At 45.3% G+C, this 26,901-nt stretch overlaps 1 protein-coding gene across 1 annotated transcript; it reads right to left on the bottom strand.

Moving 5' to 3' along the window:
- Positions 1 to 8,913: 8,913 nt before the first annotated feature.
- Positions 8,914 to 26,156, bottom strand: RAD54L (RAD54 like). The gene is made up of 18 exons (XM_083157426.1): positions 25,916 to 26,156; positions 25,318 to 25,398; positions 25,071 to 25,190; positions 23,248 to 23,308; positions 22,298 to 22,433; positions 21,564 to 21,633; positions 19,558 to 19,846; positions 19,009 to 19,133; positions 17,652 to 17,802; positions 17,069 to 17,195; positions 16,298 to 16,372; positions 15,775 to 15,905; positions 14,905 to 15,015; positions 14,648 to 14,771; positions 14,475 to 14,553; positions 12,863 to 13,042; positions 12,230 to 12,393; positions 8,914 to 9,785 (listed from the first exon to the last, which is right to left on the bottom strand). The coding sequence occupies exons 1-18, from the start codon at positions 25,916 to 25,918 to the stop codon at positions 9,584 to 9,586; spliced, it is 2,229 nt and encodes a 742-aa protein (XP_083013552.1). The 5' UTR covers positions 25,919 to 26,156; the 3' UTR covers positions 8,914 to 9,583.
- Positions 26,157 to 26,901: the final 745 nt, after the last annotated feature.

Consider the following 26,901-nt stretch of genomic DNA (forward strand, 5'->3'; position numbering starts at 1 on the left):
CCTTATCACCGCTTCATAAATCTACCAGATTTATGAAGCGGTGATAAGGGAGGAGAAGTGATAAAGTTCCTGGTACTTTATCACCTGCGAATCAGCTTCTGACTGTTAAGTTAAAGGCTGGCTTTAAAAAGGGACAGTTAGGAGCTGATTGGCCAGTGATAAAGTACCACTTGTCCTCTCTTATCAGCACTTCATACATCTACCCCTGAGTATCTAGATTTTAGAGGGGATGGACCACTTGTTCTGCCGTAAGTTTTGTACCATTGTGGTGTTTTTCATTCATGCTTTTATTCAACTGAAAAGAGGGTATCCAGTTGATAGGGGGTGTCAAAACTGGCCCTCTGGATCTACCAACAATTCATGTTCTCCAGACCAAATGTGGATCTGTACAATGTGTCCGTAAGTAATGACTGCACCTGTGCACCAGCTACGCCCTCAGAAGGCTTCCCTGCCTGTCTCCACATAAGGGAGATGGGCAGTGAGCGGGGAGCTGCTGCAGGGCTTCCAACAGAATGGGGCAGGCGAGTGTCTTCTGCGCACTGTTCTCTCAGATGCTGGTGGGGGACGGTGCATGGCGATTCTATTGCCAGGAGCTGCTCTGATGAGAGCGGTTCCAGCTGTAGGTGGTCTAGAAAACCTGACCTGTTCGTAGATCTTGAGGAGCAGTTTGGCCAGCCCAGGTCTACGGTATCTAGGTCGACACCAAAAGTTCATCATGGACAAAATAGCGACATTTAGGCCGATATGAGTTTTTAACATTTTTTTTTTTCCCCCTTAATTTTATGGCCATTTTCATACCTTGGACATGGACTCTGGCAATGATAAAGTGAAGCAGTACACTAATTGGGGGTCCATGTCAACAGGTGTCGACATTGACAATAAAAACAGTAACGTGTTTGCCTTTTTGTCGTGTTGACCTTTTGCTTTCGACGTATTGAATGTCGACCTTTAATCCTTTCCATCCACACCCGAAAAGATTGTGTGCACTCGATATAGATGGACAGTGAGGATAATTACATTCCCCTAAGAGGGCACTACTTCTGTATGTTACCAGCTCAGTAGCTGACTGCTCATAGTGTCTGCCAGTGACAGTATTGTACCATCCCACCCATCGTGTTCCATCACTAATCAGTGTTGGTTTTATGATCCCTGACGGAATGAGTCTGTGTGGTAGAGAGGCGTGTGCACAGGGCCTTGTGTCATTGGAGGACTGATCTCCAGCCAAATGGATTTATTTTCTGAAGTGTCCTTTGAAATCTGAAAATAGATGTAGGTGGTTCTGGAATAAGGAATTGCCTTTGTGATAAAAGTCCTTCTTGTCTTTTCCTGGGATTGCTGCCTCGTGCTTCATGCTGAACTTCTGAACCTCTTCTGGTTCGTTCTTACTCCTCGTGTGTCCGTCATTTCCTTGACTACCAATCCGGCAAAGAGAACTGTGGCAGTGAACATGTGTACAAGCTCCTTATGAAGAATATCACCAAAATCCAGTCATCATGTTGTGGCAAAATGCAATCCGCCTGCAGTATATGCAAACTCAATGTGTTACTAGGCGGAGTCTTTCCTGCCGTGGTAATATAGAGATCCAGTTGGCGCAGAGAGTTTTGTGCTGGACAAGTAACTGACTTCTTGTATATGTGGCAGCAAGAAATGGACTGAGTAAGTTCAGGCGACTAATTGCTGTGCGTCTATAGAGGGATTATAAATATGCAAAGAAGCCATCGGCATGTTCTCCCTTCATACATATATGATGCAAAAAAAGAATAAAATAAATCCAAGAACTTCCCATGATATTAAGGCCTTGTTTAAGTTTCTCTTAAATAACTGGCTATGCACAATGCATGTTCTCCGTGCCTACTCTGTAGTATGATGTGGAAAAGAGTTGGGGTTCTAGATCAGGTGCTGAGTGTGCTGTATCTACAGCCGGGACACACAATAATATTCTCTCTACAGTGTTTTCCCGTAGTGTATATTGCCTACTAATGTGGTAGAGGGCAGGTGTTCTTGATTTTGCAAAGTGTGAAGTACCTTCAGGTGAGACGTACAATAGTGAATGTTCTCTGCACAGTGTTTCTCATGTGCCTAGGACTCCCCCAGGAGTAAGAAATGGGAGATGGATCGGGTTCTAAAGGAGACAATGGGCGTGATTCAGAGCTGCATTTCCGAAAACCGTCTGAAAACGCATGCAATTTTGGCGAAAACACATGGATAGGAAAATAATTTGCTGATCCATGTGTTTTTTTGGCCTTGACAAATTTCTTACCTTGGCGAAAAATCTGCATTTTAAATAAATGGAATCTAAATCCAACCTAAAAACATAGAAAAGTGCAGATTTTTCACCTAGGCAAAAAAATTTGGTACCAAATACCCTTAGTCAAAATTTCACTGAATGTACCGACTATGGGGGGTTGGGTACTTGTTTCCTATCTGGGCGCCCACGATCATAATCGCGGTCATCGGGGGTAAAATCGGGGCCATCGCGGCCGATAAAAAATCGTATTTTTTTATCCCGCGATTTTCCCATAGAGAACAATGTTAAATGCCTCAATTTACCCGCGATGACCGCGATTTACCATAGGAAACAATGTTAAATGGATCAATTTCCCCAAATTATCATAGGGAACAATGGGAAATGGGGCAAAATCACCCCTGAACATAAAAATGTCCCCCCAAAAGTAGTTGACGCCACCCCGCCATCAAGGCGAACCCGAAGCGTGGCGAGCGCAGCGAGCCCGCGAGGGGCGGCGGTACGCGTCCTCCGACCTTTTCATGCCCTACTATCCACTAGGGCGTGGAGTGAGAATAGAATAGTGTGGCGAGCGCAGCGAGCCCCGCGAGGGGATGCGGATACCTTCACAGGTAAACGCGTCCCCTCGCGGGCTTCCCAGGTGTCCGCGTTGCCATGGACACCTGGGAAGCCCGCGAGGGGACGCGTATAACTGTGAAGGTATCCGCGTCCCCTCGCGGGGCTCGCCACGCTTCGGGCTCGCTGCGCTCGCCACACTATTCTATTCTCACTCCACGCCCTAGTGGATAGTAGGGCATGAAAAGGTCGGAGGACGCGTACCGCCGCCCCTCGCGGGCTCGCTGCGCTCGCCACGCTTCGGGTTGGCGTGGATCGTGGGGTGGCGTTAAAAATTTGGGGGGACATTTAAGGGTTAATGGGCTATGTGGCCCATTTAACATTGATTCCTATGGCCAAATCGGGTCCATTGAGCCATTTAACAGTAAAATCGGGTCCATCGGGCCTTTTAACATTGAATCCTATGGTAAATCGTGAGCATCGCGTCGTGGTGATCGCGGGTACATTTATGTCTGGCCGCGACGCGACCGACACGATTTCCATGTTTAACATGGGTTTCAATGGGAAATCGCGGGCATCAGGTCGGTCGCGTCGCGGCCAGACATAAATGTACCCGCGATCAGCACGACGGGCGCCCAGATAGGAAACAAGTACCGGGGGTTGTTAAGGATCCACGGGCGGGTACATCCTTAACGTTGCGTGCACACAAAACGATTTGCAAGTTAATTATCGTATAGTGTGTACACACCGTAAGAGAGAGCTGGCGGAACATAGACCTAGGGGTAGAATTACTAAAGCTTCCAAAAATGAAAAGAGGTGATCAGATTTAGTCTTAATCTAGGATGAAAAATGATAGTATTGCAATGGACAACATCACCTCTTTACATTTTAGAAGCTTTAGTAAATTTTCTCCATAGCAGGGGTTATTTAGTAAGGATCTCAAAAGCAAAATATTTCTCTAATGGGTAAAACCATGCCGCACTGCAGGTGGGGCAGATCTTACATGTGCAGAGAGAGAGAGAGTTAGATTTGGATGAGATGTGCTCCACGTCGGGCGATTTCAGGGCATTTTCTAAGCAGTCTGACTTCATTTGACTAGATCACTTCGAAAATGCCCTACATCGCTTAGTGTGTAGGGGCCATAACAATAGCAATGGGCGGCCCAGCGCATTGCTATCACCTGACGATTAAGATCCAGCATGTTTGATAAATCTAGCTAGATCGTCGTCGGGGCCATTGTTCTCACCGGAAGACACTGGCCGATTGCTCAGCAAAATCTCCCCGTGTGTAGGCACCATTATAACAAAGCGGCCAGTATTTACCCTGCACAGAAACAAAACAACTTGCCCAATCTAACACAGTCTGCACAGGTTACAGTCTGCAGTGCAAATGATTTTGCCCCTTGGAGAAAGATATTGCTTTTGGGGTAATCCCAGAGTGTGATGTATCTACAGTCAGAGAGCACAATAGGGAATGGTTATCATGCGGGGTTCCCCGTGTGCATATGATACCCACAGTTGTGGGAGATGGTTAGTAACTGGGTTATGGATAAGATGGAATGTGGTACTTACAGCCAGGGCACCCAGAAGTGAATGTTCTTCCTACTGTTTCCCCACATGCATACGACTGTCCCAGTAGTAGGATATGGCTGGCTTTATTTTTTATAAAGCAGTCATCTTTATCTCCTCTTCCCCTTTTAAATTACCAGTTTGTACAATTCATGATCACTATGCAGTTCAGCACATCCCTATAGTCTGTTATTCTGGAATTTATTAAACCTTAATAAACTTGGCAGAACATATAACAGAGGCACAGGCTGCTAATGCATTAGAGAGTGACGTTTCTGTTCCTTACCAGATGTCAATCAAACCCCTCCCCTTTACATTATTGAACATAGCGTTGGGCTCCCTGTCGAGAAATAGTATTCAATCTGGATTTTGACTGTCCGGACACTCTCAACATTTGGAATCATGGCCATTTTCGCCAGCTGCCAATGTCATCGCAACACACAGTATTCAATGTTCCGACTGTCTTGTTTCGGAACAGCTGTGTATTAACAAGTTCTGCCACTCCATTATACTGAGAACACATGGTATAACTATAGGAACCCCAAGCAAAATGAATGCTGGTTATATTTGTATTTATGAACAATCTGAAAAAGAAAAATGGTTTGCCTGGTGTGTATATGATAATATTTTGTATGTATATTTCTGCTATAAATTGACTTGTTCTAAGCACAGTTTGGCTATAGCTTGTCACTGAAGATATATAGGGTGGTTCATAAGTGTGGAATACGATATGCGGTCAGGAGAAAACTTTTAATTTTCTGGAGCCATCTTGGATTTTTTGGCTCCATACTGGATGGCCAGTATGGGGGCTATCATGGATTTTTTTTTTTTTTTTAATTGGGAAGGTTATCTTGACATGTCAAACCGATGCACAATTTCCTAAGAAAATAAATGGCGGTCTTCGTTTTAATGTCTTTTATTTGTTGGTAAGATTTAACTGAATTTGCTTTTGCAGGTAGTGACATTAATGTCTGGCACTAACACAAAGGGTGAAATGTAATAGTGTGTGAGAATCAGAAAGTGAGAGATTTGGTAAGAAATCTACAGGGTTTTTTTTAAAGCGGCAATCATTTACACTGCAAAATCAAACTGGTTTTGCAGTATAAATGATTGCCGCTTTAAAAAAAAAAAAAAAAAAAAACCCCTGGTGATTCCTCACCCAAAGCGGCAATCATTTACACTGCAAAACCAGTTTGATTTTGCAGCGTAAATGATCGCCGCTTAAAAAACATGAAGATTTCTTACCAAATCTCTCACTTTCTGATTCTCACACCCTATTACATTTCACCCAAAGTGTTCAGATTGTCTTTATAGCTGGAAAACAAATCATTTCGAATAACATCACCCACATAGGCCACCCATGTGCAGTTGCCAAACTCCACCAAATTTAAAGAAACTGGATCAGTTGCAAGTCAAGTGGATGACTAAATACTGCTCCAGATAAAGCAGCAACAATGGCTGTGCTGGCATCATTTTCACGTAGCACTTGGCATCTGTCTCGTGAATGTGAGGTAAGTCCTACGGCCATTTTGTCTACACATAGGTGGCCTATTAGGGTGACATTGGCTGATATCATTTGCAATAGCATTTTCCAGATATCAAAACAATCTCAACCCGTTCCATTTGTTTCAGTGCCATTTCTGTCACTTCCTGCAAAAACAAGCTCATTTTAAAATCCTGAACGAACAAAGCAAGGTTAAAACGAAGACCACCATCGTTTTCCTTATAAAATTTAGCACCTGTTTTATAGGTCACATGAATACCTTCCCAATAAAAAATAATGCTACATCCAAGATGGCTGACTTCAAAATGGCCACCATTAACGTTTTTCACCACTTTCATATCATAGGTGTAGAATCTTCATTTGTATTTCTTTACTCTTTCCCTGTATACTGCTCTTGCACAGTTGTCCTATATTCTGTCACTGGATTATTACCCATCCAATGACATAACTAATCTCCTAAATGGCAATGATTTAAATTGTATATTGCTTTATAACTAGATCCTTCAGCGTTTTAGCTACATGGGCGAACAGTACAGTGTTTCTCCGCAGCACCTAGGATTCTCTCAGTAAGGGGAGAGTGGAGAGGTTCCTACAGTGGGGTGCACACTAGTAAATGTTCTCTGCAGAGTGTTTCAGATTTTGTTGAAAACTCCATTATGTGCCAAGGAAAACAGATCTACCTCTCTCACCAGACTCCAGGGAACATGCACACAGAGAGGAACTGCAACCATGCCTACTGTACAGAATGTGGTGCAACAACTCTTGGTTCCCCTCTTCTATAAATATAGACCCCGATGCTCACTGATCTGTAAGTTTCTGGATATATTCTGGTATTTGTGGAACCACAGGAGGTTGTAGAGGGAGGGGATGCTGGTGTCTCATGCTAGGTATAATAAACCTAAAATGCATTTTGCAATCTAGATTTATGAATATTTTACACCTGTAAAAGGTATTACATTGAGTATTTTGTGCAGCTTGGGTTTAAGCCATTTTTTTGCTATTCTGGAGGTGGGAGGGGTTGTTCTTTCAATAGCATTGAATACACCTGCAATGCACACATACACTGTGAGCTGTTATTAGCTCTAGTACTTTAGATTTAGTGACCTTAATATTGAATAAATGCCAAGAGCCTATTTCTGATAGCTCCTGTACATCTGCCTCATTGCATCTCCATTCTCTGCTGTTGTAAATATGTTTGATTTAAAGAAAAAAAAAAAGTTTGACTTGCTGAAATCAAAATTATAATATTAATAAAGATGATTGTAAAAAACATTGGCAGCAATTAGTTGATTGGATGACCCAAAATGTGATTTTTATCCAATGGTAGTGGAGAACGGTAGACTCGGGAATTTTTTTTAATTTTTATGGGTGTTAATTTGTAGAAGCTACTCCATCCGCCATACTTCACCATTCCCAGTCAGTGTTTACATTGGAAGGGGGGTTCACCAAGCTGGAGTTTTTGATACTTAGAAGTCTGGCTGTCGAGTTCATCGAACGGAACAAAAAACAGCTGGGGATTCGGACTTTCGAATTGAATACCCCCTTATACACTTAGGGAAAGCACAATGGGAGACGTGTTTATTCTGTATAACTTTTTTCTTCTAACATTTTGTTTTGGATCAAACAGCAGCCAGGACAGGCTAAAACAGGCCACTGAGCACTCCTCATATCCCCCCTGTACTGGGTCCTGTAAGACCATGCAGGACCAATGCAATAAGTCCATCCACTTACCCAGCTGATGATACATCATTGAGACACCGGTGCATGAGCATTTTGATACGCCACATTTTATCTGATGTCTGTATTATTACCAGGAATAATTCCCTATAGTCATTTCATGACACTACTGTATGAGCCATCTTGCAGTCTTTCAAAAATATATGAAAGAAGTGTTGGAACAGTGGCAGTGCCTAATCTCACATGGCATGGTCCACAATGAGATTATACACATTTTACTGTGATCAGGTTCAATTTGAGGACCCAAACTGATACCTTATTCTTAATCACCAGTTGATACATGATAAAAAAAAAAAAATGATATATATTTTCTGCTCATCGTGCAGTACCGATATTTCACATACAAACAGATATAGGTTAGTGTGGTCACATTGAAAAAAAAAAAAAATCAAACTATTATACAAATCTCGTTTGTAAAAGGCCATCAGGAACATTTAGCCAGGGATATGGATCATTAAGTTGACCAAATTAACCCCTTCAGTGGCACTCCCGAGAATTTTCCAGGCTTTGCTCCAGCGCGCAGACCTGGAAAATTCTCGGGAGTGCCACTGCCTGTGCTCCCTCCCACCGGGCAGCTCCGTGCTCAGCGGCTGTCTGACTCCTGCTTTCCTGCTGTGTGCGGCGTGACCTTGTAACGTCACACTGCACAAAGCTGGGGGCAGGGCCGGGCCGGGCAGCGGCTGACGGACTGTTCAGCGGCGCTGCCCGGACCCGGGGTTGCAGTGGTGGGTTTTTGTTTTATTTAGAGAGCGCTCCTCAAAAAAAATAAAAACACACCACTGAAGGGGCTAAGGTTGACATACATTAGGTCGACACAGACAAAAGGTTGACATGCCCAAGGTCAAAAGGTCAATACAAGCATTATGTCGACATGGGTCTTCCATGTGTTTTTTGTCCCGACTATCGATATAACCGGTGCTGCACTCGCCATGCTTCGGGCACACTGCTATATTCTCCCTCCACGCCCTAGTGGATGGTAGAGTATGAAATACCGCCTGTTGGCACTAAAAACCTTCCAAATATTGACCCTTTGTCAGTGTTGACCTAACGACCGTTTCCCAGGTGGGCCGGAGTTTCAGAGGGCCACTTGTCTGACAGTTGCACCCAGGACTGGACTATAGGTTACAGGCTTATTGACGGGTCACATGGCCAGTACATGGTTATAATGTACATCTACCATCTACTGGCTGATGGACTGATGGACTGATGTGGCTGTTGTGATTCCTCACATCTCAGGCTGGCTGGAGACCCGGATTATACACAACGACATGTTTAGTAAATATCACACATGCCAAACATATCTGTAAACTTAAGAGGCATTTTAATTTAGGTTTTAGAAATAGAAAATACCATCTCTGCTGCAACAATATTCATTTCTTCCCCATGCAGAAAATAATGTGTGCACACCAGGATGTCAGGGTATCTTATGTGCAATAATAATAATAATAATAATCCAGCCGGGGATTTCTAAGGCATCACCATAGCTCTGAAACGAAGGTGCTCCCCAGATCTCACTTAGTCCGGGCATCAGGAGCAGGATCTTCCCCATTCCTCCCGTGTCATAGAATCACCATATCAGGAGTCTTGTCCGACACAGGCTCTAATCACCAGGACAGATGCATTTTATGTACAAATCCCTTCTGCATCTTCCCTCATTCATCAGAAACAGACCACGTTGCAGAACAGAACGTGTCCACATAACATGAGGCAGTACAGTTATATCCTCCCATCATCAATATCTTTGGTATGGGAAGACTGGTGATATTCGGATCCATTTGTGGGACGTAAACACGAATCACAGTATCTTGCAAACCGGCAGATCTTCCAAATAACCCGCAGATCAGTCATCGAAGCAATGATATATAGAGAGATCAGAAGCGGTTTCCTGCTGTCCTGTGTGATCACTATGGCCTCCCATCTCCAAAAAACGGAGAGGGTGTTATTCTCGGATTCCTACTACTAGTTACTGCAGGGCTATAGGACCCCCCTCTGTTCCTCATGGGAGCGGTGGTGAAATGTAAAAGTGACGGCAGCATCCCAAGCCGCCATCAGCACCTGGTCCTGCAAGCCACGCTTATCGGCACAGTGGTTCCACTGAGATAGATCAGAAGTGCAGTCCGTACCGTCAGGGGGAAGGCGGACCTGTCGTCCGTTCACACAGCGACGACATTTGAACCTAAATGGAGAAGAACAAAAAAAGGGATAAGATTCCATTAGTCAAACCACCCTGTGGACGTGCTACTCATAGCAGTAGAGCAGATTCTAGTCATGACTTATCTAGAACATTCTATTAACAGGTCATCAGGACCCCACACAGCGCATGTTTTACAGGCCTCACAGAATCACAAGTTAAATAATTAGCTCCACCTGTGGAGGTCATGAATGCACCTGCTGGGTGACCTGGAAAACGTGAATGGTGTCGGATCCAGAGGATCTAATTGGAGAACCACTGCTCTATAAAATATAGCTAGAATCTGCAAGCGTTCCATGGGGAACACCTCGACTTGTCCCATTAAAAGGGTTGATACCTCTCCGTGAGAATTAGGACATGGGTGGAGTAGGTGGACAGCAGGCGTAAATGCTTAGGAATGGAGATGTAATCATTACAGCCAGCTGCTCCTCCTGTGTGGTTAATCTGGGTATACACTGAAGTGATGGACAATCAGGGTGATTTAAAGGGCCTGTACACACTGGAAAGATTTATTGAAGGAGAAAAACGACCACTGTTCCATTCTTCATTAAAATAAAATCGCTAAAGAAGGGTGTCCGTCTGGCTGCTCAGCAGGGCCAATGAAAAAAAGGGGAAAGAGAAAGGATTGCGCTGTGGATGCACACCAAAAGAATGGTCTGTATCTGGAGGTAGGTATTGGCCCCAAATATAGAAGAGAGGGTTGTTTTTTAAAATATAACTTTTATTGATGTTATCATTTAAGAAGAAGAGAGACCTACAGCCTGTGATGATTTTTTAATATATAGAACCTCACAGGATGGTCTCCTTCTGAGACTTGTGAAAATTTCTTGGAGAGTTAAAATGGACTTATAACGTACATACACATAACATACATGTGACGTGCTTAGTGCACGAAAGATAGAAAAAAGTGATTATAATAGGGATAAAAGGTTTCCCTTTCCCCAAAACCTAGGCGACAAACCCTATAAGAGGATATATAGGGAACCCTATAAGAGGATTACCTATCAAATTACAATCAAGTGTGTGCGGACCCCTAATATCCCTTCTTTCCCTACCCCCTATTTACTGCTCAGCAGGGCCAACAATCATCTGTAGCATGGCCAAGCAGATGGGGACTGTTTTTGTGGACTGGAATGGCCCTGTAGCTATTTTTCCCACTTTCCATGCAGCAACGCAACAATACTGGTGCGCCAACCAGCACTGGAAGCCATTACCAGGCAAAGTCCAAGAACAAACGCTCATTGGTGCCCTTCTCCATCAGGACAAAGCACCTGCCTGCAAGTCTAGGTAAGCTGTGTTTTTTTTGGCCCATGAACGAATCCTGGAGTTTTGTACAGTCCAGACCTATCTCCATACAGCTTGTTCATGTTCCCACAAAGCATGTACAATTTGTATGGGATTTGTTTCGAGTCAACAGAAGCTGCAGTGAAGATAACCCAGGACGTTGAAGACCTATCTGCTTCAGACTGGTCCAAGCACAACTTCGTATAGACTCCTCCGGCAAATACTTTGAAAACATGAAATGTTTACTCTGTAAATATATTTGCATCTGGAATCTTATTGCACGCCCCTCGTATTCATGGAAATCAATACGAAAATTTGTAGAACCAACTTTTTCTACCAAGGACCACTCAGAACAACTGTAAGCAGAAGACAGATGGTGTTACCACCATAGGAAGGCTAAGCGGGGCCTTGACCATGAGTTGTAAATCACTTTTGTTGGTAAGCTGCTCAATCAGAGGTGTGTCACTCAGGTGCCAAAAGGGAGGGGCAATTCTGTCTAGGTAAAAACATTTGGTATCCCAATTGCACACTGAGTGAAACACAACTACATAATAATCAGATAATACAGAGATCTTGGTTGCATATATCTGCAGATATAGGGCTAAGCCCCCAGGCTGTACGTCAAGGCATCTCTGTCACTGGGGGTCCCTAATACTGGGTATGGGCCCCCAACATGCCGACACAGGCTGAGTACTCCAGGGCAGCACACAAATTAAAATTAGTAGGAGTTAATAAGAAGCACATAAGTGCTATATAGGGAAGTGAAGGTGTGATCAAAATACATACAATGTGATATGGTGTGCCAACCTGGAGCAGACCAGCCCTACCAACACACGGGGCACCACACTCCCAGACCCATCCCATTAGCATTCTGATTATTATGTAGTTATTTTTCACTCAGTGTGCAATTGGGATACCAAAGGTTTTTTTCCATGAGTTGTAAATGGCTGCATGGACTTAAAATAAATAAATTACAGAACATGATAGCATACTGATCAGATTTTTGTGGCCAGGATGGAATTGGTTTTCCCCGCAAGGTTAGACGGACTTCAGTTATTAGGAACTTTACTTTTCTGTCCGCTGTATCAACGGATAATTTATAAACGCGATGCACTGGCAAAAAGCTATAACGGCCGAGCACTCACTTGTCATGTGTGTCACTCGTAGTGTCCTCGTTCAGTAGAAAGAGTTCCTTGAGTTCCCCGACAGAGAAATGTCTCTCCACGTCCTGCTCCTCATCCACCACACAGCTGCTCAGTGCTTTCTTGTGTGTCTGGCGCTGAAAGATCTTTTCCTCGATGGTTCCAGTCTGGAAAAGGAAAAACGACGAATGGATAAACAAAACCAATGCAACTCACCAACACGCACTAGTACCTGACCCCACCAGCCGGAGAGCTTTCAGGTCTAGGGAATGTGGGAGGAGCATCACTAATCAGAATTGTAGGTGGTCTTACCCAATAGGATGGGCTCCCGTTACACACTGGCTGTGTATGACATGATGGCTCTCTGACATGATCCATACACTGTACAATTAATAGTCTAAACTCCATTATATAAATCACACCAGTCATCAACCAAGTATTTGTGTGCAAAACCTAGAACCTATTACACTAGGAGTGTGTGTGTGTGTGTGTGTGTGTGAGGTTAAACTACTGGGGTAGGCGCGTAATGCTAATGGAGACAATTTTAAAAACCCCAACAATTAAAGGCCAATTGGAAAATCAAATGATCGATTGCGCGGGTAAATCAGATAGTTATAGGATAATGTGTGATGTTACCGAGAGCAGCCGGTAGATATAACAGGTCTTCTTCTGCCCATCTCGCCACACACGCGCCATTGCCTGCTCATCATTGGCTGGGTTCCAGTCCGGGTCAAACATCACCAGTCTGTTGGCTCCAATCAAATTGAGACCACATCCCCCGGCCTTACTGCTCAGCATGAAGATAAACTCTGCACTCTGGGAAACAATGACATACGGTTATAGGACTGGACCCCGCTGCACCCTGGCAAGGTGAATGGGGAGTGGTTTGTGTGCCAAATGGAGTACATTGCTGGGCTTCTCAACACTATAGACTATAGTGCTCTGTAGCTCACACATCATGGGATGCCCATGCCAGTTATGGTCCTTCAGTTTCTCACCTTAACCTGGTCCACGTATCGCCCCTTCCTTACTACCCCCTCACTATACAGCAGTGCGTCAGGCAGGGAGAGCGATTCCTCCCCAGACACTCCCATGCTCAGCATACAGCAGCACGTGCTGGGGAGGGAAAAAGCAGCCTCTGCTCTCTCCCTGTCTGATGTGCCAGTGCACTGTTATGTTATGGATCCACCACTGGTGAGAACGGTCATTGGTGGCACACAAGGGTTGAATACAGTACTTAGCAAACAGGAGTTAACTGTACATACACTCACACAGTCTCATTCTGCTAGGATTCCTATTTACATTTATGTATGTGCTGCATATAGAGCAGAGAATTTACGGTGCCCATACATAGGCACCTTACTCTGGTTGCCTCGCAATGCTGCAAATACACAGCCTTTCCAGTCCCCCAGACGCTGCCCGCCGCTACGATCCTCCGCCCACCCTCCTCTCATATGGCGTGTTCGCCTGCATGGCTGCAAATGGATGTTCAACATAAAACATGCATTCGCAGCCTATGGGGGAACACCTACATTATTGGATGGTCACTGACCATCGAATGATGTGGAGGGTGCACGCATATCTAAGTGACTCTCCTGTCACTTAGATTTGCATACACACTCGACAGGAAACGGGAACGCCCATGAAACGCCGGACATTCTCCAGGGCAAAGGCAATTTCCCACCCTACCCCCGCAAGTATGGGCAGCACATACTTTATGTGCGCGGGAGCGGCATCTCATCGTGTATGGGCACCTTCACAATCAGCTGCAGGTTCTAATAGACCACTGTCCTGAGTGACATAAGGAGGGTAATTTTAATCTGTAGGCAGACGTTACCAATAATGCTGCTTCCTACTTCCATCCTAAACATTAGGAGTGTCAGAACACAAACTCTTACCAAGGAGATTGCCCCCTGCTGACCCACAACTCACAGTCAGTGCCAAATACATGATACAATCAGACATAGAACTGGAGTTAGTGTTCATTCTAGCACTCGCCATCTTTGAATACCCATGCAGTTCCTCTTCCCTGTCTGGGGTGTCTGCTGTAGTGCTTCTAGCACAGTGTGGTCTGTATATCAGCACTGATATGCAAACCAGACCTGTGCTAAAAGCACTACAGCAGACAGCGACGCCCCAGGCAGGGAACAGGAACTGCATGGGTAATCATAGATAGCGGGTTCTAGAATGAACACTAAAAAGTTTTCGCTGGAGCCGCAAAAAAATTGTTACGACGAAGACGACTTACCGAGGGGTTGTTAAACTTCTCCACTATCTTTGCTCGCTTCTTAATGGACATTGTTCCATCTAGACGTACATACAAATACCTAGAACAGGAGAGACAAAAGTTTGTTAACTCCGATTATCCTGTTCTAGAAGGTTCTTTCTGGTGTTTGTCATTCAGCGGTGGTCTTTTAGTACCTTCTTGTCCTGCAGAGTTTCTCAAACAAGTCTAGTGTTTGTGTGTAGTTAGAGACCAGGACGACCTTGTCGCTGCTTGTGCTCCGGGTTACAGCTAGGATATAATCCAGCACCAGCATTTTACCTGGGAACAAAGCCTATTGAGTAACTGGCAATAAGAAGATATTTACATTTATTCTGCCTACTTACAGGAATACTGGAAACCCCTGAGCGACGCTGCTCACGTATAAGACTATGGAAACATCGGTTACACTTACCCGATAGCTGAGGTTCCACAGCCTTTGTGCTGTATCCAGGGGGGAAGAAGTTCAGAGCACCCTGAAAACCATCCTCTTCCTCCACACACTTATCATAGATCAGAGCGGGGTCTGCAGGCACAAAGAGAATTGATCACTTGTAAGGCCACCTCTGCCGGTTGGTATGGCTCCCTATCTGCCGGTTGAGTGTCTCTGCAAGCCAACACTTTCCATAATAATCACAAGAAGAACGTTCTCTGTGCATCCGATCGGCCAACTCCCTGTTACCCCAAGGAACGCCCATTATATATATGCAACACAATTCTGTGTGCTCAAAATATATGCAGCTTAAAAACTGAGAGTGCATGTGGCTCAGAATCAGGCCCTTTGGCTGTGTAGATACTGAAATACAGTTCCTGCACAGAGACACACTATAATTATGCACATGGTGTATATATTTCCTGCACACAGCACGGAGACACACTATAATTCTGCACATGGTGTATACAGTTCCTGCACAGAGACACACTATAATTCTGCACATGGTGTATACAGTTCCTGCAAACAGCACAGAGACACACTATAATTCTGCACATGGTGTATACAGTTCCTGCACAGAGACACACTATAATTCTGCACATGGTGTATACAGGTCCTGCACAGAGACACACTAATTCTGCACATGGTGTATACAGTTCCTGCACACAGCAGAGAGACACACTATAATTCTGCACATGGTGTATACAGTTCCTGCACACAGCAGAGAGACACACTATAATTCTGCACATGGTGTATACAGTTCCTGCACGGAGACACACTATAATTCTGCACATGGTGTATACAGTTCCGGCACACAGCAAAGTAGACAATATTCCTTTATGTACTACTTACGATTACACAGCTTTTTCAGAGAAGTGATGGAGGACAGGGAAGAGACGCTCATCTTGCCCGATGCCAGCTCCTCCGCAGGTTTTGCTTGTTTTAGGAACAGTTTGTAAAGTTCGGATTGCAGAGGCGTCAACCTGGACACAACATACTACATGGTCAAAGCTGCATGTAATAATACTCCCCGCAGCAGAGGGGCATTACTGGCTCACAGCGCTGAGGTCATGAGTTTGATTCCCACCATGGCTCTAACTGTGTGGAGTTTGTATAATATCCCCATGCATGCGTGGGTTTCCTCCGGGTACTCCGGTTTCCTCCCACAATCCAAAAATATACTCCCAATTGGCTCCCAACAGATTAACCCTAGAATGTCTGTGTGCGTGTACATGTGGTAGGGAATATAGACTGTAAGCTCCACTGGGGCAGGGACTGATGTGAATGTTCTAATATTCTCTGTACAGCGCTGCGGAATATGTGTGCGCTATATATAAGAAACTAAATAAATAGATCTATACATGCAAATACATACCTGCAGCAAACCACTTGTTCTACCTTGACTGGCAGGTACTTGGAGAGGATGTCAGATGTTCTTCTAATGAGACACCTAGAACATGCAATAACCTATGTTCAAACATACAGGATACAACACCCCGGGCTGTATGATATAGGTTCAGACAATAGAAGGCGGAGCCATGAACCAGCCTATAAAGTGATCAGTTATGATGTAACTGCCTCTAGTAATACTTTCATCAGAATTGATCACTTTATAGTTTTTATATCACTTATCACTGTTTTTGTTCCACCATTGTCTGCACCGTTTTATGTTTATTACTAGTACATCCGCCATCCTGGAATAGGGACTCGGGATAGTAACATTCACCCACCAGGGGCGGGACTTATCTACCCAGAACAAGTTCCGGCCTCCAGACTAATTAAAAAAATTAATCTAATAAACCATATACAATAGACATCATGTTTAGTGTATATTGTTTATTAGATTCATTTTTAATTAGTCTCGTGGTCACATTCTCCCATAACCTATTTTTCATAGCTTATGTTAACTATTTCCCTAGATCAGGCATGTCCAAACTATGGCCCTCCAGCTGTTGTGAAACTACACATCCCAGCATGCCTTGCAATCGTTTTAGCATTCCCTAATAGCAAAACTGTGGCAAGGCATGATGGGACTTGTAGTTTTACAACAGCTGGAGGGCCATCGTTTGGACATGCCTGCCCTAGATGCCTTGCAACAGGTGTCATGCCTGAAATCAAACAATGTGATAGCGAAACCGAAACGAACCTGTTCACGACACCGATCAGCTCTTTCAGCTTCTCTTCGCCCTTTTCCCGGTCCGCATCGCTGGCGTCAGCATCTCTGCCTTTCAGAATGGGGACTTCAAAACGTTTCTTAAACTCCTGCGCGGTTCCTGTGGTCAAGGTATAAATGAGGATGAGCCTTCCAGTCTATCATTTCTATTCTGAACTAAACATTTGTATTAAGTGTGACATCTGATCGAGTGCTTACATACCATTACATTCCACATGTACTGTATTAGTGGTTACACATATTCCTTACTGGTATGACTGTATGTACCAGCAGAATGGTGAGGACCCTGATGATAGGCTGCAGTGTTTGAGCTAGAATTGACTCTTCGTGTACTGCGTAGATACACACAGAAAACTCCCACGGGAGAAGCACCAGCATCTTTGTACCCATACTGGCCATGCAGCAATACTGTGTGCTGGGTTATACATCCAGTGCAGAGTGACATAATGTCTAATTATTATATATACAGTGTTTCAGCCACAGCAAAGCGCATCTGTCATTTCAGCCCAGTGTGCTTAGCACTAGGATAATGTTGTAAGACTGCGGACTCACTCACCAAGTATCCCGGCGTTGACGAAGTGCACTAAGCTGAAGTATTCAAGTAGGTCGTTCTGTATGGGGGTCCCGGAGATTAGGACTCGCCGGGAGGTCTTGAGGCTGTTTAGGGCTTGATATGTTTGGTTCTCAGAGTTTTTTAGTCTGTGACCCTGCAATAATGCCACATCCAGTGAGTGATGAATACAAGTGCACATAAACTGCTATTATAAAACAAGGGCTTCAACCTGAACAAGGACGTATAGCCTGGATGGTACATCTTTCTTAACGTTATTCGTAGAAGATTAGTTACCAGACATAATAATGATGGAACCGTAATGTCAGGGCTAGCAGCTGTGCGTGCCCAAATGGAGCAACACTTGAACTGCTTCACCGGGAGCCAACTAGCGGCTGCCGGCATGCAAAACACTTGAATTCCCCCCTTAAAGGTGAGGAGTGATATCTTAACAATCCGCACATGTTCAGCGGGTCCCAGAGACATCGCCGAATGATATCCTTTACCAATATCGTTAATGTGTACACTGAATATCATTTACCCAGTAGTTCAGGGAGAAGACACTGCCGATATTGCTCCACTTGCTTTGTTATTTTAAGCTTCCCCTAGAGTCCGAAAGCCTGCAGCGACTATATACTCAGACATTGTATTTATATTGCTCATGTGAGCCTATATATCAAGCCTTAGACGAGACTTCGCTGTATAATACCAGTTATAAAACAATATATAGTGTTCATTCTAGCACCTGCCCTATTTGAAAACCCATGCGGTTCCTCTTCCCTGCCTGGGGTGTCGCTGTCTGCTGTAGTGCTTCTAGCACAGTGTGATCTGTATATCACCACTGATATGCAAACCAGACATGTGCTACAAACACCACAGCAGACAGAGATACCCAAGGCAGGGAAGAGGAACTACATAGGTTTTCAAATATGGCGGGTGCTAGAATGAACAGTAAATATAATGAGTCAAAGAAAGAGCAATCTGTAATAACACATCAGGCATCCTAAACTGGCGTTACTAGACACAACATACAAATAGGACTACAGTAAAAAATAAAAAAAAAGTAGTGCAGAAAAAAGAACCAGATGGAGTCAAAATCCCGGCGGTCGGAATCCCGAAATACCAACGCCGGAATCCCGACCGCTGCAATGCCGGCAATTTCTCCCTCTATGGGTGTCCACGACACCCATAGAGGGAGAATAAAATAGTGTGCCGAGCATAGCGAGGCCGCAAGGGGGGGCATCCACGGCCCCCCTTGTCGGTATTTTGGTGGTCGGGATTCCGGCGTCGGTATTTCGTGCTGAATCCAGTAAAACATTTATGTCAGGTAAAACAGTGGAAGACCATACAAGCCTGTGTTCACCTCATCGCATATGACCAATCCCACGCTACCCTTATGTAGAACTTCCATGTGGAGGCGGAATGTCTCATAGGAAATGATAAGGATCGGTGAGGGAACCCGAGTCCCGTGCTGGTTCATAAAGCCAGCTATAAGGAAAAGGAAGAGCAATTAATATTACTACTATATGTCATTTCTATTCATGGAATCAGGTTCTGATGTCTCAGGAGGTGGAAACAAATGAATATCGCATTTGTAAAGGTCTCATGCTCATAGACACTCCCACTCACATGATGTCATTCTTGGGAGGAGGGGGTGGAGGAGGTGGTATATCAAGAGAGTGCACTACAGTGTTCATTCTTGCACCCTGCACCGGTCACACGTCATGCAGTTCCTCTTTTCTGATTTTAGCACACTCTGGTCTCTTATGTCAGCACTGTGATACAAACCGGAGTGTGCTATGTGCCGGAATGAACACTACACCGCACATACAATGTTAAAGTCAGGGGGTGCGCTCTATCTCTTGGGGGCATATACAGTAACTATTTTGGGAAAGACAGACTTCACACATACCTAGTTTACGATCAATCTCATCCTTGGAACCCCCATCGATGGCTAAGGGCTGAATCCTCCCTTCCAGCCATTTGCCCACTTCATTATACCAGTTTTTGACCAGGCTTGAGGGGCATACTACTACGACCTTGTCAATTTCAGGTTTGAAGTCTGGACTCTGCCGGAGAAGGGTCCACATGAGAGTAATACACTGCAGAGTCTTCCCCAATCCCATCTCATCTGCCATGATACAGCCATGACTGCCGGTAATGCGTCTGCCGGTCACACACTCCCACAGGAACTTCACTCCCTGCATGTTGGGAATCACATAAAGGTCCACGTGTCAGAGCATCTCTGCAAGTCCTAGCAATGGTTGGTCATAACATTTACTAACAGCAAGTGGTAACATTATTGCCAGTCTGCTGGTTGGAGCAATAGGACATTAGACTGATACCAGGAACATATTACTCCTGAGTAACCACTACCAGCAGACAGTGACAAATTATTATTCAATTATCTTCACAGTCGGCAGATTAGAAACAGATAAAAAATAAATTAAAAAAACACAACTGTAAAAGGTATTTAGGGTCCATCCTACCACCCTGGAAGGTGTACAGTGCAACTCCTCCTACCACGCCAATGTATGGCGTGACAGATAAGTCCCCAGAAGGTATGCAGCACAACTCTTCCTACACCCCCAGGCTGTGTACAACTGACTCCTCCTGCACCTCTGGAAAGTGCACAGCACAACTCCTCCTACCACCCTGGAAGATGTACAGAGGACTCCTCAACTTCCCCAGAAAGTGTACAGTGCAACTCCTTATACCATGTATATACAGCTGACCCCTCCTTACTCCCCCGGAAAGTGTACAGTGCAACTCCTCCTACCACCCTGGAAGGTGTATGGCTGACCCCTCCTTACTCCCCCGGAAGGTGTACAGTGCAACTCCTACTACCACCCTGGAAGATGTACAGCTGACTCCTCAACTTCCCCAGAAAGTGTACAGTGCAACTCCTCCTACTATCCTGGAAGATGTACAGCTGACCCCTCCTTACTCCCCCTAGAAGGTGTACAGTGCAACTCCTCCTACTATCCTGAAAGGTGTACAGCTGACCCCTCTTTACTCCCCCTAGAAGGTGTACAGTGCAACTCTTCCTACTATCCTGAAAGGTGTACAGCTGACCCCTCCTTACTCCCCCAGAAGGTGTACAGTGCAACTCCTCCTACTATCCTGGAAGATGTATGGCTGACCCCTCCTTACACCCCCCGGAAGGTGTACAGTGCAACTCCTCCTACTATCCTGGAAGATGTATGGCTGACCCCTCCTTACTCCCCCGGAAGGTGTACAGTGCAACTCCTCCTACCACCCTGCATATAGTGTGTGACTTCCTAGACCCCCAGAATGTATAAGGCGGGATGTCTAAGAAAACCTCCCTTTTCTATTGCATGTAGTAAAGAAGGTTTATAGTGTGACCCCTACACCCCCAGAAGGCACAATGAGACTCCCCCTACACCTCCGGAAGGTATAATGTGACTCCCCCTACACCCCCGGAAGGTACGCGACACCTCCATTTCTGATAGATAAATCATTTGGCAAAAAGTAACAGCATGAAGGCGGCAGATCTACTCTAGAGATCAATAATGCATACAAACATTTTAAGAATGTGGGGTGGTGGTCATGTGACCGTAACTGTTGGGATCAGTGGGAGAGTATAAGGGATACTATAGAAGACTAGTTCTTGGCGTGGAAGAAGTGTGTGATGTATATTTATTATGTGGTCAGTAATGAGGAGCAGAATGGTGCATGTATCACACGGGTCTCACAGCAGGAGCTGGAGCAGTCTCACAGAACGGGACTAGACATTTACTGGCTGGAACCCCTCTACCCTCTATCTCACACCTGCCAGCTCCTTCACCAACCTCTGATGTGCTTTTTATGTATGTTAGTATGCAGACTGTCCGGCTGAGGTGTGTGATACAGTAACAATACAAGAGGACGATCCTTAGTAAAAATAGGGATTATTACCTCTCTCTGATGCGGCCTGAGAACCTTGCCAAGGACAGGATCCACCACAACATGGACTGGCAACTTCTCTCTACATAAAAACCAGAGTTACTGACAGCATCACCTGACTGGCACCACATGAGAGATACATAGAGCAGCAATGGCAGGCAGATTCATTCAAGTCAACTGAAGGCTGAAACTGAGCGGAGATAGATTGATCTCTATGGCTTCTCTCCTTTGCTCCCTGTGAACATAGCAGAACTTATGCCTTATGTACAAATCAGATGCTTGGTGCGCAGTTCCCCCCTTGCGGTATTTGGGAAGGCGGAGACCAGGTCTGTTTCACAAACCAGGGCCTGGCCTGCCTGTCTGTGTAGTCATGCCAAGCCTAGAGTCTGCATGGTCAGACTTCCTAGACCCCGCTCACCAGTTCTGAAGGCCAGTGTAAGTAAGCTTCGATAACCACAGGCTGCTGCCATCATGACGGACGGTGATCTGATCCGGCATCCTTAGACGCAGCACTCGGATGTCAGACCGCCTGCAGAATTAGCATACGATAATGCACAGGGGCTTCCCTACAAACCTGAGCCAGGCCTATAGACAGATGATGGTGTAACCAGGAACCCATCTTGCAATTACGTGCTGCATAATTACATGACTGATTTTAAATGGGTATTTAACATGTTTTCTAGCCATCAACTCTGTGTTTATCAGCAACGTCTGTGGTTGACATATGACACAAGACAGGACCTTACTTGTCTAGTTTGAGTTGTTCATGCGCACTCAAAATCGGGGGCTCGTAGAGTACTAGTGCTCCATCTTCATAGGGATCATGGAGTGCTCTGCGTACCCCGGCTTTCTTAATACCGAGCATCCGCAGGCCCATTCCTCCTGAAACAGGAACACAAGAGAACTCGCTGAAAGAAATCACTGTTGACTTATAATGTACCACAAAATCCTGCAACACCCAGGAAAATATAACAGTACATAAATCATGGAGATCCAACAAGTAAAATACAAAACAGTAACAGAGTGTCAACCGACTAATACTTTAAATCAGGCATGTCCAGTGTTAGCCCTCCAGATGTTGTGAACTACACATCCCTGCATGCTTTGCAATAGTTTTAGCATTCTCTAATAGCAAAACTGTGGCAAAGCATGCTGGGATGTGTAGTTTCACAACATCTAGAGGGCCAACGTTGGACATGCCTGCTTTAAATGAACAGGGCTATGTCAACAAAGTACAGTACTGAGAGACCCAAGGCATGGCTGCACAGCTGGACTTGGTGACAACCAACAAAAGGACAGGAGGTGAGAGGTCCCTGTTTCCGAGAGTTCATTAAACTCATAGAAAATCTAGAACCAAGGGCTTAGGAAACCTGTATCTTCACCAGGGCCATGGGCAGCACACGGCACTGAAAGGGTACCAGTTATCGTTAAACCTTAACTCAAGCCAGGTAAACAAATTCACACACATAGTTGTCCCTCTAGTCTACAATCACTGTCTCCTACCACGTTCTTCTGGCATATTAGCCTATTGTAGCCCCCAAAAAACAAGTTATCTTCCTGCCCTAAACTCTGGCAACCAATCAGCATAGAGAAGCGGGAGTAAAATAAGCGCGATCAGCCAAAAATAAGCCAACCTCTACACAGCTGCCTATGTTAGACAAAAACATGTAAGACTTATACATTTGCATCAACTCACCTGTGTAGTTCGGAATTGGAACCTTGAACGGCTTTGATAATATACTACGGATAAACGCCTCCTAGACGAAAAATATTAAAGAAATTTAGTGACATAAAAGAATGTAGTAAACCTACGTGGTAAAGAAGGTGCATAAATAACTAAAATATGACTTGGAAGGGGCTGAAATAGAACAGTCACTCCTTCAAATTGATTATAAAACAATTACGTTTTTATTACAATACACGTAGCACCTGACAAGTTGAGATTATATAGAACTCCTATGAAGAGCCGCACGATATCCCCTCCAGGGTTCTAAAAGGAGCCACATTATATAGATTCATGGTGGGCAGGAGCGGCACCAGTGTTCACCTTCTGAGGGGTATAGGAGGAGCCACTCTATTCCTTCCGGGGGGTGTGGTATGGCGCTCCGACAGGAGGGATCCCAGCGGTCAGTATCCAGACTGCTGGTGCTCCGACAGGGGGGCAAGCCCAAATAAGCCCCTTGCGGTTCTATTCTCCGTCTGTGGGGTCATGGACCCCCACAAGGTAGAATAGCCCCTGTGAGTCGGGATGTCCCCTGTCGGAGCACCGGCAGTTGGGAATCCGACATCGGGATACTGACTGTTGGGATCCCCCTGTCTGGAGTGTCATCCGGCACCCCCTTCCTGGGGTGTAGGAGGAGTCACATACACCTTTCAGGGGTGTAGGATGTGTTTAGAAACTGGTTTCAAATTACAGGTGCCGGACGGCTCCTCGACAGTCCACGACCCCCATAGAGGGAGAATAAAATAGGTGGCGAGCGCAGCGAGCCCGCAAGGGGCTTCATTGCGCTCCCCCCGCTGTGCAGTCGGGATTCCGACGTCTGAGTAATTACTGTCGGAATCCCGACTGTAGGTGAGTCATACCACACCCCAAATTACAAGGTAAGCCGCTTCACACTCACTGCTGTGTGAATGAGGCGCTTGATGCATACCCTTAATTTCACCTGACCAATTCCTTGCATATGGTAACTCACATCAACAGTGAGGTCGGTAAATACTACGGCATGGTTGCCTACCTGACCCTCTCCATGAGGGAGAAAATGCTCTGTTCCTGGACTTCCCTGGTAACATCACCTGCAGTCAAAGACCTTTGTCAGCAATTAACTAGCTCACCACAGGTGTTGGTAATAAAACATTACTCTGTAAGTCCAGGAACAGAGCATTTTCTCCCTCATGGAGAGGGTCAGGTAGGCAACCATGTACTATGGTCAGCTCTGGAAAGGGAAAATAAAATCCTAAAACACTTACAGTGGATTGTAACTAGCATCTAATTACTGGTGAAATGCGTAGATAACTGCAGTAAACGTTGTGATACTTGATCCACCACCATTTTGTCATAGGAGTCAGTTACGTGGAGATCTGATCAGCACCACTGGAGGATAATACTTATATAGGAACATTTATGATATATACAGATGTGTCCATGTACATCTAGGCTCCCTTTGCATTAAACAGCTGTTGTAGTCTCGCCATGGTGCCTGTAGAACCAGGCATCTTTTAGAGATTGGTTACTTACAAAATGGAGTGAATGGGATGCACAAGCAACTTCTGCTTTTTAAAAGGATATGCTGGGTATCATCTCAGAAACCAACTTGGTGTAAATAGCACATTACATAGGGACAGGTACCACCCAACAATTATCAGATGGTGTTAATCTGAGATGGTACCCATACAGGCATCAGCTCTTCAAATGCATATATTAGATATTGTGGGTATGGGAGACAGCATCGCATAGCAGTACTGAGTATTACAGTTCATGTCTAGGATATAACATAGCATGGGATGACCACACAAACATACATGTTGTCTGCTGTCGAGGCACACTGGCCTGTTCGTCAGCTGAACCAGAGGCTTCCGAAATGGTGACATCCAGCTGTCCCTACTCTCCTTATCGATGACACATCGCTTTCTTTTCCGTTTCTAGAAGAGATTTCAAATTGATAAAAACAATAGCTTCAATAAATATTAATTCATATGACCACCAGGGAGGAAGCTGTAAGATTAGCACATAATAAATCTCCATTATACACAGCAGTCAATTACTCACAGTATCTTCGTGCCAGTCTTCATCTTCGGACGAGCTGCCCTGCTTCCTCTTTGCCAGCTGACTGGGAGCCAAACTCCTCCTCTGATAAGAAAGAAAAGTAATTGAACATCCTGGGCGAATACATCCCCTACCCCAACTGGCGACTCACGCGCCCACATCACCTACCCCAACTGACAACTCTTGCATCCACTACCTCAACTGACAACTCTTGCGCCTGCGTCCCATACCCCAAGTGGCAACTCTCACAACCCTTTCCCCAACTGGTAACTCTCATGTCCACGTCCCCTACCATAACTGACAACTCCAGCACCCACGTCCGTGACGTCCCCTACCGAAACTGACAACTCTCGTGCCCACATCCCCTACACCAACTGACAACCCATGTCCCCTACCCCCAACTGACAACTCACACCCCCAACTGGGGACCCAGGTACCCTAACTGATAACTCTCATACCCCCCCCCCCCCCAAATGACAGCGCACACACAAAAATCATTGCCCCCCTCCTCTCTATCTCCAACAAACAACCCTCATGACCAAGTTCCCCCTGACAACTATCACACCCATTTAATCACACACCCGGAGTTGATGATACCCACCATGGTGTCTTAGCGGGTGACGGGCTTCATCTTAACCTATCACAGAGTAGAAATTGAACTCTCCCGGGCTCAGCCGGATTCTACCTATGGCAGCCACCATCCAGCCGCGGTGTTCGACGGGAATTGTAGTTCGGTCTTCAGAAAGCTGCTGGATAAGTGATCAGCGTGTGGACTACAACTCCTAGAGTACTGTGCGACGGCGCATCTAGTGACGTCCTGTTCACCGCGCTCTCGTTACCATGGTAAGTTTAACTGGCCGGCTCCTGCTTCCAAGTTCCGCCACCGTAAAGCGGATAATATAGGATGACCCCGCAGTTTGCTGCTCTGTCGACCCCGACAAGTGCCGCGCAGGCACTTGGGGGCTGATTAATCTTTCATTCAGCTGGGGGCGGGCCGGGTCCCATCAAATGTCATTGTCACTGGCTGTGACCCGGCCGGGACTGTCCCCTCTTCCAATTAGTACATGACAACTCCTTGTCAGCTGGTGGCTTCCTTCTTCATATTTAATAAATGCCAGGGTTGCCTACCCGACCCTCTCCTTCAGGGAGAAAATTCTCTGTCCCTGGATTTCCCTGGTAATGTAGGATTGCCATCACCTGTGGTGAAACACCATTCTTATCAATTACCTAGCTCCCCACAGGTGATGGCAATCCTACATTACCAGGGAAGTCCAGGAACAGAACATGTTCTCCCTGAAGGAGAGGGTCAGGTAGGCAACCATGATAAATGCTCGGTCTATTTTTTTTCTTTTTTATATAACTCCTTTAAAATAGTGACTATCTTGCTGCGAGTAGTGTGTTGTGTGCTACATCTTTTGGTCGGCCCTGCTATATCGCCTGTAATGTGGTGAAGATTTTTGTTTCAAAAGACTTTGCCAAAATCTCTGAAAGATATATCTGTCACCAAAGTAGTGCGTACACACTGAAGTATTTTCCCCAAAGAGTTAAGGCCCACACTGGGCGACTTTGAGCTGAAAGTCGCTCAAA

Source organism: Crinia signifera, chromosome 8 (genome assembly GCF_055691185.1).
Source record: "Crinia signifera chromosome 8, ASM5569118v1, whole genome shotgun sequence".
In the NCBI taxonomy this organism is placed as follows: domain Eukaryota; kingdom Metazoa; phylum Chordata; class Amphibia; order Anura; family Myobatrachidae; genus Crinia; species Crinia signifera.